Genomic DNA, 19,311 nt, shown 5'->3' on the forward strand with positions numbered 1-19,311 from the left:
CAAAGGGCAAGGAGGTGTTAAGCAACATTTCTCATCTCTGCTTCTGCTGTCTTACTGGAAAAATAGAGCCTGACAGTGGGAAAGTGAAGCGAAGATAAGGACCCATGGAAGTCACTTGAGAACTGAGAATGATGCAGACCAGAGAGGTAATCAGGAAATTAGCAAAAAAGGGACCTTGTGTTAATAACGGACTGAAATTATTTGTTTAATGATTAGGCAAAAAAAATAGAAATTCTGCATTCCCCGGTCTTCCAGAACGCACTCATTAGCGGGTGGTGATACAAGGAGCTCAGTCTTGCTTGCCTTGGCACTTGTTTCCTACAATTTGGACTTGTAATATTGTTTGAGTTATTGCTCGATGACTTGTTATTCCATAAAGATTTCAGCAAGGAGCCCTCTCTGGTTTTCTGCATCAAAATAGCCTTTCATTAAGAACTCTTTTTTTGGTAAAATGTTATTGGAACTAAAAGGTCAGCCGTACGTTATTCCTTGGTTCACCGTGGATTGTTTATGATTTGTGACCTTATTAAATTTGTTTTATGGTGGTTACATGGAATGGAAATAGAAGAGAGAACTGATTTTAACATACAATTTTTATATTGTCGATACTAATTGGCTCAATGATGCTCCACCAAGATGTCCTTTTCAGCTGAATGCCAAGCAAAAGCACCCAGCCCCTAACTTTGGTTCTGGGACCTGTATATGGTGGGTTCATAGCAGTCAGTCAGATGCTCTATTTTAAAGGGATAATCCCACACCAAAAAAACACAAAAAAACTGTTGTAATGCACACCATTATTTTAACCTTATTAGTGCAAAAAATGCTGCTCTCCAGCTTTTTTCCCTCGCATTATCTGCAGGACTTGTCTCTTTCCTTTTTTGTGGGTGGGCAGCAGCTCATTAACCCTTTAGGGTCGAAGCCTATTTTCATTTTTGCATTTTGGATTTTTCCTCCCCACGTTCCAATAACCATACCTTTTTTATTTTTCCGTTCACATAGCTATATGAGGGCTTATTTTTTGTGGGACATGATGGATTTTTTAATGCAACCATTTAATTTAAAATGTCTTGTATTGGAAAATGGGAAAAAATGTCTTTGCGTGGCAAAATTGAAAACAAAAAACAGAATTCCGCCAAGGTTTTTGGGGTTTTAACATCACAGCGTTCACTGTGCGCTAAAAATGACCAGACATCCTTATTCTGCGGCTAAATACTTTCAAATAAAAACCTTTGAAAAGAATCAAAATTTTCTTTGCATTGTTATATTCTGACAGCCATAACTTTGTTTTGGTCTACAGAGCTTTTTGAGGGCTTGCATTACAAACTGTATTTTTTATTGGTACCATTTTTGTGGTGTGCACGTCTTTTTGATTTCTGTTATTGAAGTTTTTGGGGAGACAAGATGTCAAAAAAATGGCGAATCGCGCGTTTCCCTTTCCCTAGGCCATGTGACGTCAAGTTCATTGGTCACATGGCCTAGATGCAGCTGAGCCTCACCAAAGTGAATGGGGCTGAGCTGCGATACCAAGCACAGCCGGTATCAAATGGACAGCGCTGGGCTACTGCGAGCGCTGGTGCCTTCCCAAACAGCTGATTGGGACCCCCACTTATCAGGTACTAATGACCTTTTCAGAAGATAGGTCATCAGTTGTAACCCCAGAAATCAGCTCTTGTTAACCTCTTACTACTCTGTATAGAAAATTGTATCTCACACACAGCACCAGAGATTCTAGTCAAAAATAATGGGAAATGCCCTATTCATTGCATTAATACTTTTAATGGGAAAACCCCTTTAAAGTGCCTCTATCTCATAGCAGAGGTGCTTTAAAGGGGTTGTCTGGGCTTTTAATATTGATGACTCAGGATAGGTCTTTAATATCAGATCGGCGGGGGTCCGACACCCAACACCCCCACCGATCAGCTGTATAAGGAGACGGCCCATGTAGTGCACATGTGCCACCTCCCTTCTCTCTTCCCGCTCACTGCTGCTTTGCCATAGACAGCAGGAAAAGAGATGGTAGACGGCACGTGTGCACTACGTGCGCCATCTCCTCATACGGCTGATCGGCGGGGGCGTTGGACCCGATATAATAAAACCTACAATATATACAAAACCTAGCACCCCCACCTATCAGCTGTTAGTGGCGGGTGTGATTCTACAGGGTGGCCCACAAAAAAGTAGCTCGCCTCCAATATCTCCAAATCAAACTGCCTCATAGTAAATCTGTCTTGATTGTCCATAGCAACCAATCAGAGCTTAGCTTTCATTTTTTCAGAGGCCTGTAGAAACTGAAAGCTGAGCTCCAGGCAGACACTAAGACTAAGATGGTGTCTGCCTGGAGCAGCGAATAGTGATTGTGGAAGGCGATGTGCGAAGCAGACCGATTAATGAAACGCAAGAGACCATTGCCGACAAGTACCCAGGAACAAAGCCACCAGCTACACATTGTATTCAGAGTCTGGTTTGGAAATGGCATCAAACTGGCTCTGCTGCAAACATGAAGAAACCGAGGCCTCCATCGATCAGGACGGCTGAAGTGGTGCATGAAATTCAGCAGTGGATTGCACGTAGCCCCCAAAAATATACTAGAAGACTGTCTCAGCGAGTTGGTATATCAGAAACGACGTATCAGCGAGCGCTGAGATCTCTGACCCTGAAACCGTACCGAATAACGTGTGTGCAGGAACTGAAAGAGTCTGACAAAGCTAAACACGTAAATTACTGGACTTGGTCTCTGACTATGATTGCTGACAGACATTTGGACCTATTTCTGTACTTTGACGGATGAAGCTTGGTTTAATTTATCAGGTCACGTAAAATCCCAGAATATGAGGTACTGGTCCGCTGAAAATCCCCATTTGACTCACGAAACATCACTTCACGACCAGAAAATTAGTGTTGGGTGCCCAGTGTCAGGAACACGAATAGTGGGCCCAATTTTCTTCAAATCAACTGTGAATACCGCAATTTAGGGCTCATTTAGACGGCCGTATGAATGCGTTCTCATCCGTTCCTCAATTTTGGGGAACAGGTGAGGACCAATTCATTTCAATGGGGCCACAAAAGATGTGGACAGCACACCGTGTACTGTCCATCTATGGTTCCGTTCCGCGGCTCAGCGGAAAAGATAGAACAGGTCCTATTCTTGTCCACAATCGCAGACAAGAATAGGCATTTTCTATTATGGTTGCGGCCATGTGCGGTTCGCAAACTGCGAAACGCACACGGCTGGTATCCGTGTTTTGCGGATCCGCAAAGCACTGCGGCTGTCTGAATGGGCTTTTACCTGGACATCTTTGAACAGTTTTGCAACCAACTAACTCCAGAAGAAACTATGTCCTGCTTTTTCCAACAAGATGGGGCAAAATGCCGCACCTCACAGGATTTACTGGCATGGGTTCATGAACTGTTTACAGAGGAGCGAACTGTGAGCCGCCACGTGCCCCAGACTTGTCCACGTGCGATTTTCTTTTTTTATCTGTGAGGGAATTTAAAACAGAAATTTGTCCGCTAACAATTCACATCCCTTGATGAACTCAAGGAAAACATCACAATCGCTATCTGCAGCGTCACAAGCCGTATCAGCCAACATAATCCGATGTGTCCAAAGATACAGAGACCTTAAGGGGGACCTCTTTCGGCATCTTTTGTGATTTGTCGGTAAAGAAAAAACAAACCACTTGCTGGTTCATCTTCTCATACTATCGCTGGAGGTGGGCTACATTTTGTGGGCCGCTCTGTAGAAGTATACAATAAACAGACTAGGAACAACACAACTGCGTACACTGCGCGGTGGCTGTTCTCGGGAACTGCAACCAACTTCTATTCAAGTGAATGGGAGCTGAGCTGGAGTACCTAAGAGCAGCCAGTGCACAGTATACGGAGCTGTGGGTTCCGGCTCTGTCCCATGTTTACTTCTGGCTGCCATTGACAGCTGATCGGTGGGGGTGTTGACATGATATTATTGATATTGTAATCAAAAAGATTGCATACTAATAATAAAGCCTTATTCAGACAAGCGTATTGTACCTTTGTTTTACTGTCCGAAGTTCTGTGCTGGCTAGATTTATAATATATTTTTATCGCAGCTCCGCTTACATGATAAAATTCTGGCTGCCTGCAGCTGCCACTAGGGGGAGCTTAGTTGATTATTGCATACTTCATTGTATAGATTGTATACAGTAACCTTCTGGGATTCCCCAGATATAATTTGGCTCCATTGCTGTGTGAAGTTCAGCTCTGTATCAGAAAAAGGTAATGCAAAACCCCATAAAGATATATATTTTTAAAGAAATAAGTGCTGAATTTTGTACATTATGGATTGCAAAAACAAGAAACAAGATGGTATTAATGGTTGCTATTCATTTCTGCCTGCTAGTGTCATCCATCGAGTGATCATCATAGCCCGTATCTCTGCTGAGCAATCTGTAATTAGTTAGTGTTTCCCTGCAGTTATACCTTATGAGAACAGATAATTGTGTGAAAACCTAGACGATATGCACTTGGGATAACCTAAAGCCTGCAGGGCTTGATGGTTGCCCAGAATAGTACTGAATCAGCTAAGATAAGATGCAGAGCTAGGAAGGTCCTCAGAGAGTCTATCAGCGGTGACTGACAATCTTCACAAATTAGCTGTGAAGATCCAGCGACATGTCATCATGGACGGTAAAGGATTTTTTCTTCTTCTATGTATAGGATGTCATTAAAGGCAAGCTTACCTGACGGTCTTCTTATCTCTGATATTATAAACACTAATTAGAGATCAATCCTTATCTTACTCATAAGAATGTGGCTAAGGCTACTTTCACACTAGTGGTAATATTTTCCTGTATTGAAATCCGTCATAGGATCTCAATACCCGAAAAAAATGCTTCCATTTTGTCCCCATTCATTGTCAATGGGGACAAAGCATAACTGAACAGAACGGAGAGCTCCAAAATGCATTCCGTTTCGTTCTCATACAGGAGAGCAAACCGCAGAATGCTGCGGTTTGCTTTCCGTCCTGGGATGTGGAGCAAGACGGATCCATCATGACTCACAATGCAAGTCAATGGGGACGGATCCGTTTTCTCTGACACAATAGAAAAGGATCCGTCCCCCATTGACTTTCAATGGTGTTCATGACGGATCCGTCTTGGCTATGTTAAAGATAATACGACCGGATCAGTTCATAACTGATGCAGACGGTTGTATTATCAGTAACGGAAGCGTTTTTGCTGAACCCTGCCGGATCCAGCAAAAACGCAAAAGTAGCCTTAAATAAGTGTTTATAACCTTTTAGTAATTTAGCGATAAGGGTTATTAGATGACACAAAGTAAAAGTAGGATTCACATCGCTAGTAAAACAGTCAACCCTTTGTGACAGAACAGCTCAATATTTGTAATAAAGACCAATTGGAAAAAAAGATTTTAGCCCAAAATGAGTAAAATGCAATCATAATATTTTTTTGCCCCTGAAGGTGTAAATAGCCTTTAAGACTTTATCCATCATTTCATCTGCCCCAAGTGTCTTGACAGTCCTTGCAGATGAATATGTAATACAGCGGGGATTCTGATGGAGGGCATCATGGGAGGCCCGGTCGTGATGTCAGAGAAAATACAGTCTCGACAGAGGGAGCAGTCACGTGACCACTCTCCGCAGTGAGACAGAAAAAATAGTGCAAGTACAAAAGTGAAGGCTCCTTTATACTACTCAGATGAGCAGGCCATTGCTGGGAAGGAAGTGTTCCTTTTCCACGGTCGCCTGCTCGTCAGTGGAGGAGACCCCTGCTATTATATGCAGTGATTTCCTCCACAGTCTGGGGAGCAGTGATAGCTAATGCCATTGCTCTTCCTCATACAGAGTCATTGTTTGATTTCGGTGAACGATCCAATTACCTGATGAATGATCGTTTCGCTCGTTCAGCGGCTCTTTGGCGGAACCTTTACACCGGCAGATTATTGCTAACGAGCATTAATACGAACACTTGTTAGCAATCATCTGCCTAATGATTGGGCAGTGTAAAGGGCCTTAAAGGTTTATCCAATTTCACAAATGGCCCCCCCATGTGCCGGGCCCCTCAGAGGGAATATATTTACCCCGCTCCCTGCGCCGTTCCTGGTCCTGCACCGCTGCTGCTGCTTCTCCCTGTACACGGATGAAAACATCTGGTGTCGGGAGTGGGGGGGGGGAAGCAGCCAATGCGGGAAGGGGACAAGTGATGCAAGGGAGGCCCATCCCCGCCTGCCATTGGCTTCTCCCCTTCCCCTGACACCGGATGTTTTCATCCATGTATCAGGAGAAGCAGCAGTGTCGGTGCGGGGAGCGGGGTAAGTATATTCCCACGGAGGGGCTGGGCACATAGTGGGGCTGTTGTAGATACTGGATAACCCCTTTAAGCTGCAGGGCCTGGCAAGGGAAGTACAGGGAAATGGAAAAATTTATACCTGAATAACCACTTTAATTTTAATCGGTGAATGCTCGTTTTGGTTGAAATCTTTTTTTTTTTTTGCCAATTTTGTATGGCTACCTTTAGTTTGCTACTGTCCAATACTGCTTATTTGTGTGCCTGTGATTTTATACAGTAATACCCAGAGATCTTTTTTATTTTGCTATGTTACAGAGGGATTGTAGAGAATACAAAAGTACTCAACGGTGGCACACCTATTACAGGAACACGTATGTTAACATTGACAGATTCCATGCTCATCTGTTAATTTTAATATATAATTCAGTGTTTTATTTTTACATTTCCTTCTCAGTAGTGCTTGCTCAATGGATTTACTGGAACGGTTCTAGATTGATGTGTTTCTGTCCATTTGTTCTTGGGCTGAACGCAGAGTATGGCAGAAGTGATTGATCATAGATGACTTGTGCTGGACAGACTCTGAGTGCTCCAGCCGAGATCAGAACCGAAAGATATGGACAATACAGGCAATTGGTACTGTTACATATATTGTGTAGGTAATAACACACATGCTGGTAAGCATGATGCCAATAAATGAAAAGAAAACTTTTTTTTTTGCTTTGAAAAAGCACAAAATATGTGATGGAGAGTCATATGTTTTGTGGTTACGTTCTCTAATCCTTATAAAAAATATACCAAAAACCAAAAAATGTGTGCGCTTCATTCCTTATCTGGTATTGTCATCAACATTTACTTCTCAAGATTCTTCAGCTTCATCTTGGCGTTCCCAGTATAAAATAACACCGCAAAAGCCACCACATTAATCCACTTCAGCAAATCTGATCTACAGTATATTTATTGATCGCCATTCCTTGCTGGGGTGTGTTCTATCAGTGACGGGTCAAGAGGAAAAGAACTTAATGAAATTTAGAGTTCAAAGCGCTGAGTTGTTTCATGGGTGCTCTACATGATCATTGAAGGGTTTGGCACTTGAAGGTTGGTTCTTCCGGGATACCCATAACAAGATTCTAAGGAATACCAGGAACCTGTTGGGGTAGTCTAAGGTTTGATAGTGATAGGTTAATTTTTTTATGACACTATCAGGGGGGGAAAAAGTTTCCTCTCCTATTTTGTAATGTGTCATCAGAAAATGACCTATTGTTTAAAACATATTTTTCAATAATTTTTTAAGTTATTTTTAATTTTTCATGTCAATATCTATATTTAAGCAAAAAATATAAAATCCTGCAGTTTTCACATGGGCCACTAAGCCTACTAATAGGCGCCAGTTCTTGGTCTGTACAGATCTTCTTACTACAGTTCCCTGCTCATCTGTCATTTTCATCCTGCCTGTATTGATATCACCTCTGTGTATAGATAAGACAGGATCCACCATTCACTATAGGTGATTGTCACAGCTTATCTATTCTTTCCTTGTACAATGACCTCTGCACAGGTCACAGAGCATGCCTAGAAAACTTTCCCATAGAGGTCAGTGAGGTCCCCTCCAAACCATTGTGTCGATGTTGGGTGTGGCTGCCGTAAAGTAATTTTCTTAACGCTTTCTAAATGCAGTAAAAGCCCCTTTAGGCTACTTTCACACTAGCGTTTTTGCTGGGTCCGGCAGGGTTCAGCAAAAAAATGCTTCCGTTACTGATAATACAACCGTCTGCATGAACGGATCCGGTTGTGTTATCTTTAACATACCTGGACGGATCCATCATGAACTCCATTGAAAGTCAATGGGGGACGGATGCGTTTTCCATTGTGTCAGAGAAAACATCTTGCTCCACATCCCAGGACGGAAAGCAATCCGCAGCATGCTGTGGTTTGCTCTCCGGTATGAGAACAGAATGGAATGCATTTTGGAGCGTTCCGTTCTGTTCAGTTACGTTTTGTCCCCATTGACAATGAATGGGGACAAAACAAAAGCGTTTTTTTATGGTATTGAGACCCTATGACGGAACTCAATACCGGAAAATATTAACGCTAGTGTAAAAGTAGCCTAACACAGGCCAAGAATTGGCCAGGTAATCGCTAACGAGCGTTCGTAGGAACGATTCTCTGGTGGTGTAAAGGAGCTGCTCCTTTGTGCAGACACCTAAATTGTCATTTGCCGACAGCAGATCGTACTGTTTAAACACGCTCTGCTGCCGGCAAACAATGATTCTGTATAGGGACAAGCGATGGGATTAGCGATCGCTCCTCCTCATACTGTGGAGGAGATAACTTCATGTAAATGCAGTGGTTTCCTTCACTGACGAGGAACACTTCCCTCCTGATAATCGCCTGCTAAATTGTTCCCTGTAAAGGGACCTTAGAGGACATCTGTCAGCAGATTTGTACCTATGACACTGGCTGACCTGTTACATGTGCGCTTGGCAGCTAAAAGCATCTGTGTTGGTCCCATGTTCATATGTGCCCGCACTGCTGAGAATAATGAGGTTTTAATATATGCAAATAAGCCTCTAGGAGCAACGGGGGTGTTGCCATTACACCTAGAGGCTGCAAAGAAAAAGGGGGTCAGTCAGCACACCCCACAGCGCAGGGGCACGTTGCTATGGCTGAGAACAACACTGTAAAACAAAACATGCAATGCAACAGCTCTCCGCAAACCAAATAAAGTACAAAAATGCATAATAATTGCTAATGCTATACTTATAAATTAGAGATGCTTGGCAAATACATTTTGTACCAAATTTTTTGAGCCCGTCTGCCGCACGTCAAGGCGATCTCTGTAAGACGGGTTCCTAACACTAAATTCTACCTGTTATGTGCCATGACGGCTACCATACAATTCAGGGAGTGTAGGTTCCACATACATGCTGGGCCTGCTTTAATTTCTGTAATCTTTGGTGCCAAAATGGCCTCCATTATATCCAAGGAATGCAGGTACCAACATGCATGCCGGGCCCACTCCACACCACTCCTGGTGCCAAATGGCTACCAAAGAATGCAATGAGAGTCCTAGAGGCTCCGCTTTTTCTTTAGTGGCCGAGCCCTCTCCACTTAGATTGACAGGGAACGGTGTGATAATGTTTTCATTTCCTGGCCCTGTCTATCAAAGTAGAGAGGGCACAGCAGACCCAGATCCCTCAGAGTCTCTAGGTGTAATGGCAACACCCCCATTGCTCCTAGAGGCTCATTAAAATCTTATCCACTTTGCTGTTACTATACTCTGTGGATTTTCCACCAGTCCAGATAGAAAATCCATTAGTATTTTGGGTACGTGTGGCACCTTCCATAAGCTAATGCACCTGCAGAATCAACTCCCTTTGAACACTGCACGTGGATTTATATTCTCAAATAATGGTTCACTAATATTTGAAAATTTACACCCTTTTGCCATCATTCACCATTGTTGTTGACTTGTGGACTGCTTCTACTTGTCGGCTTTCACCCACTGTTTTCTTGAATGATGGCAGGATTTCTTCTATGTCCACCTATAAAGGCATATTTGGATCCGCAAAATATGAATGCGGTCTGTGTGACATCCACATTTGTTTTGCAGACTCATTGACTTTAATGGATCCATGGTCCGCATTTTTCAGACTTCTGCATACTCTGTTTGTGGAACATACATACGGATACAAAAAGCACACAGTTGTCCATTCCGTAAAAAGATGGAACATGTCTTTTAATTGGCCGCAAAATGCAGACCATGGATCTATTGAACAATGCGGAGGCAACGCGGAAGGTATCTGTATTTTGAGGACCCGGAATTTGCGAACTGCTAAATATATATGGTTGTGTGCATGAGGCCTAAATAAGGGTGATGGAAAGGTTTTTTAGATCAAAATAAAACGCACTCTGATGCGGTACTACAAACATAAGCAAGCATGAGTGGGATTCCCCCCTCTAATCATTTGTTGGAACCTGTGCTTCTGAAGGACCTGCAGTATAATACCAAATTTTCCAAACTGAATAATCTGCGTAGTTTACTGATGTGTAAGCTACTGCGTACTAAATGTATTATATATCAGTAGTCCAAGAAGAATGGGATGGCTACTAGCTATTGTACAGTGCCTTGAAAAAGTATTCATACCCCTTGAACTTTTCCACATTTTTTCCCGTTCCAACCACAAATTTAAATGTATTTTAATTGGGATGTTATGTGATAGACCAACAGAAAATAGCAAGTATGTGTGAAGTGAAAAGAAAATGATACATGGTTTTCAACATTTTTAATAAATAAAAATCTGAAAAGTGTGGGGTGCATTTGTATTCAGCCCCCTGTACTCTGATACCCCTAAATAAGATCCAGTGTGGCCTATTGCAATTAGAAGTCACCTGATTAGTAAATAAAGTACACCTGTGTGTTATTTATTCACAGTATTACTACAGCTGTTCTGTGAAGGCCTCAGAGGTTTGTTAGAGAATATTAGTGCTCAAACAGCATCATAAAAATTAAGGAACACACCAGACAGGTCAGGGATAAAGTTGTGGAGAAGTGTAGAGCAGGGTTCGGTTATAAAAAAAAAAAATCTCAAGCTCTGAACATCTCATGGAGCACTGTTCAATTCATCATCCGAAAATGGAAGGAGTATGGCACAACTGCAAACCTACCAAGACATGGCCATCCACCTAAACTAACAGCGCAGGCAAGAAGAGCACTAATTAGAGAAGCAGCCAAGAGGCCCATGTTCACTCGGCAGATGCTGCAAAGATCAACAGCTCAGGTGGGAGAATCTGTCCACAGGACAACTATTAGTCGGTACTCCACAAATCTGGCCTTTATGGAATAGTGGCAACAAGAAATACATTTTTGAAAGCAAGCCATAAGAAGTCTTGTTTACAGTTTGCCACAACCCATGTAGGGGACACAGACGTGGAAGAAGATGCTCTGGTCATATGAGACCAAAGTTAAACTTTTTGGCCTAAATGTAAAACGCTATGTGTGCTGGAAAAATAACACTGCACATCACCCTGAAAACACATCCCCATCGTGAAACATGGTGGTGGCAGCATCATAATGCGGGGATCCAAGGACAGGGAAGCTAGTCAGAGTTGATGAGAAGATGGATGGAGCTAAATACAGGACAATCCTGGAGGGAAACCTGATAGAGGCTGCAAAAGACGAGACTGGGGCGGAGGTTCACCTTCCAGCAGGACAACGACCCTAAGCATAGAGCCAGAGCTACAATTAGGGTTTAGATCAAAGCATATTCTTGTGTTAGAATGGCCCAGTCACAGTACAGACCTAAATCCCATTGAGAATCTGGGGCAAGACTGGAAAATTGCTGTTCACAGACGCTCTCCATCCAATCTGACTGAGCTTGAACTATCTTGCAAAGAAGAATGAGCAAAAGGTTCAGCCTCCTAGATGTGCAAAGCTGGTAGAGACAAACCCCAAAAGACTTGCAGCTTTAATTGCCGTGAAAAGTGGTCCTACAAAGTATGGTACTGCAAGGCAGCCTTTTTGGCTAGACACAGTTCACTGTCGAGAGGCACCTCGCACCCTTATTTTCTAACCCTATGCAATGCCATTGAACAATTCTCGTTACAAGAATGCTAATTACAGACTTAAGTTTTATGTATTTGCTCTAATTGTTGCGTCATGCTGACAGATCTAGCAGTAAGTGCTGTTGTACTTGTAGTTATACCAGAAACCTTTTAAGATCAGTTTGTCCGTGATGTACAGTTCAAATTGCAATCATTGTTCTTGCTGATGATTACATCTTGTTAGGATGATTGCTCCAGAAAATAAGCTGCAATGGAGAAAAGCAATTCTCATATGAAAACATTGCTTGTAGGAGATCTCTATTTTAGCCACTGCTACAAGAGTTGAAGCTGATTTGAGAACATAATTGCATAACCAATTTGAACTCCCCTACTTATGTTATAGTGTATAAATTTCACATGCGATAAAGCTGTTATTTTTACCCTGTGTAATATCCATTCACTAATGTAAATGTGTCTCCACATTGTGACTGCCTTAAAACAGATTTACCATATTTTTTTTGCTTTATAAGACGCACTTTTCCCCCCAAAAGTGGGGGGAAATGGCCGTGCGTCTTATAAAGCGAATACTAGTGAGAGCTCCCATTATGGAAGCGCTCCCTAGTATGTATTAAATGCAGAGAGCGGGTGAAGCGCTGTGAGCGCTGTGGGTAGTCACCCTCCCTTGTCTTCTTCTCTGGCCTGTGCTGCACTGCAGGTCCTCACCGCATGCAGCGTCAGGATGTAGTGTGCGGACTATGACCCGATGCTGCGCGCAATCAGGTGACAGTGCAGCTTGGGCCAGAGAAGACAAGGCAGTGCGATTGCCAGACCTAAAGAGAAGCAGCGGAGCAGGAGAGGTAAGTGAAGTTCTTTATTTTATTTCTGATCTGTGGTCTGATGGGGGTCTGACATGGAGTTCTCATAGGGTCCTGGCATGAAAGTCTGATCTAAGGTCTGATGGGGGGTCTGACATGCAGGTCTGATGGGAATTTGACATGGATGTCTGATGGGGGTCTGATGTGAGTTCCTGATTTGGGGTCTGATCTGATAAGGGGGTGTCTGATCTTAGGATCTGATGTGAGGTCTAATGAAATTTTTTTATTTATTATTTTCCTCCTCTAAAACCTGGAGTGTGTCTTATCATCAGGTACGTCTTATAAAGCAAAAATACAGTAGTTTTTTCCATGTGAATATATTAATCTATATATTTTGTGTGCGTGTATTAGGGCTGCACGATATGGGAATTTTGTGCGATTGCGATTAGGGCCCTAAAAATTGTGATAACGATATGCGATGCGATATTTTAAGGGAATTGTGCTAGAGGTCTATTTGCTTGGATTTTCAAGGCAAAAGCAATTAGAGAAATTACTGATAATGCTGAAATGTAGTTATGCTTAACTCAAGAACTGAAATGCACAGTGTTTTTCAAAATAAAACATCTTTTACTAAATTAAATAACACATTTGCATTACTGCAAAAGTACAAAATACAAAACTTGCCATTTTCTTAATGGCACTGCACAGGAGAGATAAACAGAATAAATAGAAGAACATTTGTTCATTAAAATAACGACTTGCCTCCAGCCCCTCCTCCCTCCCCGCACTGTAACTGATATATCGCCGGCCGCGCTGTGCAACATAGCGGCCGGCGATACATCCGTGTCAGCCACGTAAAAAGTCAACCATCGCTTTATAAGACGCACTGCCATTTTCCTCCCACTTTTGGGGGGGGGGGAGTTTGTCTTATAAAGCGAAAAATATGATAATACAATTGCAGCATTTTTGGGTCGTCCAATTGGCGATTGCGATATGGCGATTTATTGCGATTGCTTTGGCGATATATTGTGCAGGACTAGCGTGTGTGTGTGTATATATATATATATATATATATATATATGTGTGTGTGTGTGTGTGTATATTTTAAATCTATGTTTATATTTTTTTACACTGGTCTGCAGTGCTTACAGTACAGTTCTGGTTACATGACCAGAACTGGTGTAGATCACCTACTGCAGTGGTAAATGAAAACAAAGATGTAATTTTTGGAGTTATATAGGAGAATGAGAGGGTGATTACAGTCTATTTTACCTTCTGTACCTATCGATATGTATGTTTTATAAGGACGAGCTGATGACCACAGTATGTCTGCATAAATATAATTAGAATTGTGTACCGTATTTGAATCTAGCACTTCTGCAACAAATTTTTATTATTTTAATCCTTTCAAAATATGACAAAAGATATCAACTTGGCCAATGGCCCAATAATATTCTACAGTTTGATGAATGTATCTCCTATGCAGACTTATGTGTCTCCATGGTTACAGACTGCAAACAAACCCAGAGTGTAGTCTGATCCTGCGGTCATGTGTTACTCTCCCATCTGGGTCCATCTTTTATTATCTGTAGCTTGGCAAAAAGAGGAGTTATGTGGGTGGGCGTGACACATGACTGCAGAACCAGACTACACAGGATTTCTTTGTCGGCTGTAACTACAGAGGTGCGCAAGTCAAGTCATACGCATTTGCTGATTGGTTGCTACAAGCATCACTGAGACATGTAGGGGTACGTGACCAATTTACTACAGTGTGTGCAGTTTCATGTGCTGCGGATCCCATCCCATTGTTAATCTTCCGGACTTTCCCTGTGGAATCCGGGTTAAAGGGGATGTGCCACCATTAAATGTTATTTTAATATAATTCAGCATGGAAAAACTGTCACTTTAGTAATTTACTTTTCATCACAAAAATACTCCATTTGTGAGATATTCTCTGTACTTCATAAAGTTGCCCCCTGGTGTTCAATCTGTATAGTAATGTGCACGTCCATCTACTGAGGAGGACACGCACGCTCAATTCCAACCCTCAATTGCCACCAGTCCTATCTACTGTTAGAAGCCATGACAGGTACAAGGGGAGAGCTGCAGCAGAAAGGACCCACCCCCTGAGATGCCAGAGGGTTTACCCGAGCAATTGGAGCATTGAAAGTGGAGATCTCTGGATCCATGTGAGGTACAGGGCTGGTTCTGGCTTTCTTAGAAACAGATTGTCATGTACTATATGATGTCTGATTTTCATTTTTTTACATCAATTATGCCATAACCCTATAAATCTAAACCTTTTTTTTTTTTCAGTGTATGTGGATAGGGCCTATAAAACCATATGCACTGAATGTGCATTGTGATTGGATTTGATGCAAATTACGATACAGATTCCTTGTCAAATCCTGAAAGTGTGAACGGACCCTTAGGGCTCATGCACACGATCGTAGGCATTTTGCAGTCCGCAAAACACGGATATTGGCTGTGTTCATTCCGCATTTTACGGAATGGAACAGCCGGCCCCTAAGACAACAGTCCTATCCTTGTCCGTAATGCGTACAATAATAGGACATGTTCTATATTTTTTGCGGAATGGCCACTGAGTAATTTTTTTAAATTTTTTTTTCTGTGACCCCCATTGAAGTGAATGGTTCCGCATACGGGCTGCAAAAAAAAAAAAAACTGAATGGGCACGGGACAAAGAAAAATACGTTTGTGTGTGCTTGAGCCCTTAGTCTGTACCAATTTTTAATCATGAGGCGCAAGGAGAGTGATCCATTAGCTGATGCAACGTGTCACTTGTTAAAAAGTCTCGCTTCATAGAAGTCAATGTAAATTGTATCTGTTAGGCCACATTTTCATTTATTTGGGGAGACAAAGGTGCACAATCAGAACTGCAGAAAGATTTCTTAACCGTCATCACCAGCGTATGATTTAGGCCAGGGCTACACGGCAAGAGATATGTCGTGCAACATTTTTTATAATGATAGTCAATGGTGACTGTGACACGACAGGTAAAAAAAGATTCCATCCAAGTTGGATTCCTGTGCGACTCTTGCGTCGCAGTAGCGGCACCATTGACTGTCATTACAAAAAATGTCGCACGACACCTGTCTCCGTGTAGCCCTGGCCTTGCTCCACAGAACCAAGAACGTGTAAAAAGCAGCTATACACGTGTTGCCATTACAACCAACTCTACCACTAATATTCACAAGATGTAATATTCATTGGAATTTATAGACGTGTACTTGTAATTTTACTTAAAATATCATGCGTTTCAGAACGCTCGCCCGAGGACTATCCTCTGGCGACTCCGCACGCGCGGCTACCACGTAGCTGGTTTATGGTTTTCTCATTGCCCCTTCATTTTATGGTTTTAATTGAAAAGTTGCAGCAGGCTGGTGAATGGCGGCTAAACAAGTGATTTGCCGCTTCCAGCGGCGGGTCAAGCAATCCTGTAATTTGATGTGCTCCTTTTGAGGTGGGAGCTTGGTAGGATTCTAGATGGTGGCTTCCTCTTTGTGCACCATACATATGCCTTACAACATCCTGAGGATTTCTCCCTTTGTCTTGCAGTGTGGGAACTTTGCTGTTCTGGTGGATCTTCATGTTTTGCCTCAAGGCACCAGTAAAGACTCCAGCTGGTTTTCTGACCATGAGAAGGAGGTACAACAAAACCATTCCTACTTCAAAAGCCCATAGCTGCAGGGAAGAAATTGGACTGGTCTGATTTGCTCAGATCTCATTTTCATTGTTATGTTGAGACTACTGTGAATTACAACTAACCTTTAACAGCTCCTAGGGGACTATTAGACATGTGCTCTGTTTCCCTTAATTTAATGACTTTTCTCTAGTTTACTTTTTATTCTGCCTTTTCTCAGAAATGTGTTATGTTTCTGACTGTATTATGTTCAGTGCTTTGTTAAGCTGCTTAGCAGTTCATTACGTAGTTCTGCAATTACTCATCTCAGTTATTAATTTTTTTTCTATATTTTTGCATGGGACGTTTTTAGTTAATATTAATAGATTTCACTCAGAGGATGTGTAAAAAAAAATAATTAATTTGTGCCTGCGAAATAGTAACCATGCGTGGGTAAGTCATCATGTCATAAGTTACATTACATTAGTTCAATTACAATATATTAGGGTATATTAATGAGGAGCTGTCGCCTTTCTGACATGTCTGTTTTAGCAACTACTTGCATCCCCCTTGTAATAACGATTCTGGAGCATCTGTTCTTATGGCTCCACATTGTGCCATCCCTCTATTACTCCTGGTAGAATTTTTAGGAATGAATTGCCAGCAGTCTGCAATAAGGATCCAGCTGGGTGTTTCCCGTTGGGGTGTGTCCCTGCACAGTCTGCTTCTGGCAGCACTGATTGGATAATGTCAGGCTGTGCAGGGACACCCCCAACTAGTAACACCCATCTGGATCTTTATTACGGACTGCTGGCAATTAATTCATAACTTCTAGAAGGAATAACAAAGGAACGGTACAACATAGAGTCATAAAAAAAATGCTCCAGAATTGTTATTACATGGGGAATGCAAGTAGAACCTAAAACAGACAAGTCTGGAGAGGGGACGGGTCCTTTTTAAGTTCCTATAGACACCAGTGTCTTTTATGTAAATGGTGAAATATTTAAAGGGGTTATCTTGATAGTGATGACCCCCGCCGATCAGCTGTTTCAGAAAGCCACGCCGCTGACCAGAGCTCAGGTGAGCGCTAAGGCCTCCCGGCAGCTCACCAAGCACTGCACCATACATCGTATAGTGGCAGTGCTTGTTATTGCAGCTCAGTCCCATTGACTTGAATTGGGGTTGAGCTGCAACTAGGCCACGTGACCGATGTACGGTGACATCACCAGCCTAGGAAGAGGCTGCAACGATCAAGGAGCACCCAGCCTCTTCTATTAGCCGATCTGCAGGGGTCTCGGGTGTCAAAACACAGCAGATCTGATATTAACCTATGCGGAGGATAGGTCATCAACATATTTTCCCAGATAACCCCCTTTAATACAATGATTCCTTAAAACCTCACTTACAAGTTTGCAAAAGAGGTTTTTGTCTAGATTAGCCCCCACAACACAGGTTTATTTTTCTACACGTAAGTACAATAGTTCATCCTTTAAAGCCTTAGTACCAATGTTCTAAACCAAAGGAATTTGTTCTGACCACTCATTCCCTTTACTTAAAGGGGTTGTCCGGTTTCAGAGCTGAACCCGGACATAAACCCATCTTCACCTCTTTCATGCTCCAATGCTCTCCTTTGCCCTGCTATGAATTGCACATGGCAAAGGCATTTTTTGGAGATCCGGCGACGTGCCGTGCTCTATGTGGAGACTTCCGCCCAGCAGTGTCCCCGGTAATGTTACCGGCACTAATGGGCGGGCTTTAGCGCTGCCCTAGCCTGTAAAACAGCTAGGGTAGCGCTAAAGCCTGCCCATCAGAACCAGTGACGTCACCGGTAACACTGCTAGGCGGAAGCCTCCGCCTAGCATTGTGCCAATGTAAATCAAAAAGCCCTTGCCCTGTGTGCAAGGGAGAGCATCGGAGCATGAAATGCCCTGATTCTCATAACAGAGGGGCCGGAGGGGTGAAGATGGGGATATGTCCTGGTTCAGCTCAGAACCTGGACAACCCCTGTAAGCAAAACGTGGTTGTCACTGTGAAAACTCATCTCATTGTTATTACCCAGCTAAAGGTCTAGCCTATGTAGTACTTTTTCTTCCGTCAAAAACACCTGATCTCTGACAGAAGTGACACAAACTGATCATAACTGATGCTCAAAATAACATCTTTTTTTTTTCTGTTCTTCTGATGGATCAGAAGAATGGAAAGCTAAACGGTGATGTCAACTCAGCCATTCGTTTTCATTAAAGAAGTCCTCACCAACAATCTCTATAAGTCTATAGAATGTAAATCGGTAATAATATGGATGAATAGCTAGGTTCCCCACCCTATCGCCTCTCCTCCAGGTTTATTTAGTAAACTCAATGCCAGCACATGAGCCAGCCCTATGTCACCATATTGAAGTACTGCATGTCAAACAGGATGCAAAGGGGCGCAGAAACATATTGTCCAACCATGGTATGTACTGCAGATATGGTGCATGTTTCCTTCTGGTCATATGTTTTATAAAACACTCAGAGAATTAGGCCTCATGCACACAACCGTATGTATTTTGCGGTCCGCAAAAAATACGGATGACGTCCGTGTGCATTCCGTACTTTGCGGAACGGAACAGCTGGCCCCTAATAGAACAGTCCTATCCTTGTCCGTTATGTGGACAATAATAGGACATGTTCTATTTTTTTTTTTGCGGAATGGACATACGGAAATGGAAAGCACACGGAGTACCTTACCTTCGTTTTTTCCCCCGCACTTATATAGTCCGCAAAAAAACCAGAACGGACACGGAAAGAAAATACGTTTGTGTGCATGAGGCCTTAGTAAGAAAGCACTTAGATAGAAGAGAATCAAGTACCACTTCATCTCTTTCAACAAAGCTGTGACAAAATGCAAAAAGCACACAAAAATGACCTATGGTTGCCCCCAAAATTACCTATAGTTGCCCAAAAAGCATCAAGTTGTGGGACAGGCTGCTACTACTAAAGCTTTACTACCTTGGATTAGCATTTTAATAAATTTTGACTGTACAATT

At 42.5% G+C, this 19,311-nt stretch overlaps 1 protein-coding gene across 3 annotated transcripts in view; it reads left to right on the forward strand.

The window, feature by feature from the left end:
• Positions 1-19,311, forward strand: part of LOC120999016 (SLX4 interacting protein) — a 225,668-nt gene that overhangs the window by 105,317 nt on the left and 101,040 nt on the right. For 2 of the 3 annotated variants that reach the window (XM_040429896.1, XM_040429897.1), the window contains exon 3: positions 16,223-16,312. The exons of the other annotated variant lie outside the window; for it this stretch is intronic. In XM_040429896.1, coding sequence (XP_040285830.1) covers positions 16,223-16,312 — 90 coding nt within the window. The remainder of the gene's footprint in view (positions 1-16,222; positions 16,313-19,311) is intronic. 3 annotated transcript variants of the gene reach the window in all.

This window comes from Bufo bufo, chromosome 4, assembly GCF_905171765.1.
Source record: "Bufo bufo chromosome 4, aBufBuf1.1, whole genome shotgun sequence".
In the NCBI taxonomy this organism is placed as follows: Eukaryota; Metazoa; Chordata; class Amphibia; order Anura; family Bufonidae; genus Bufo; species Bufo bufo.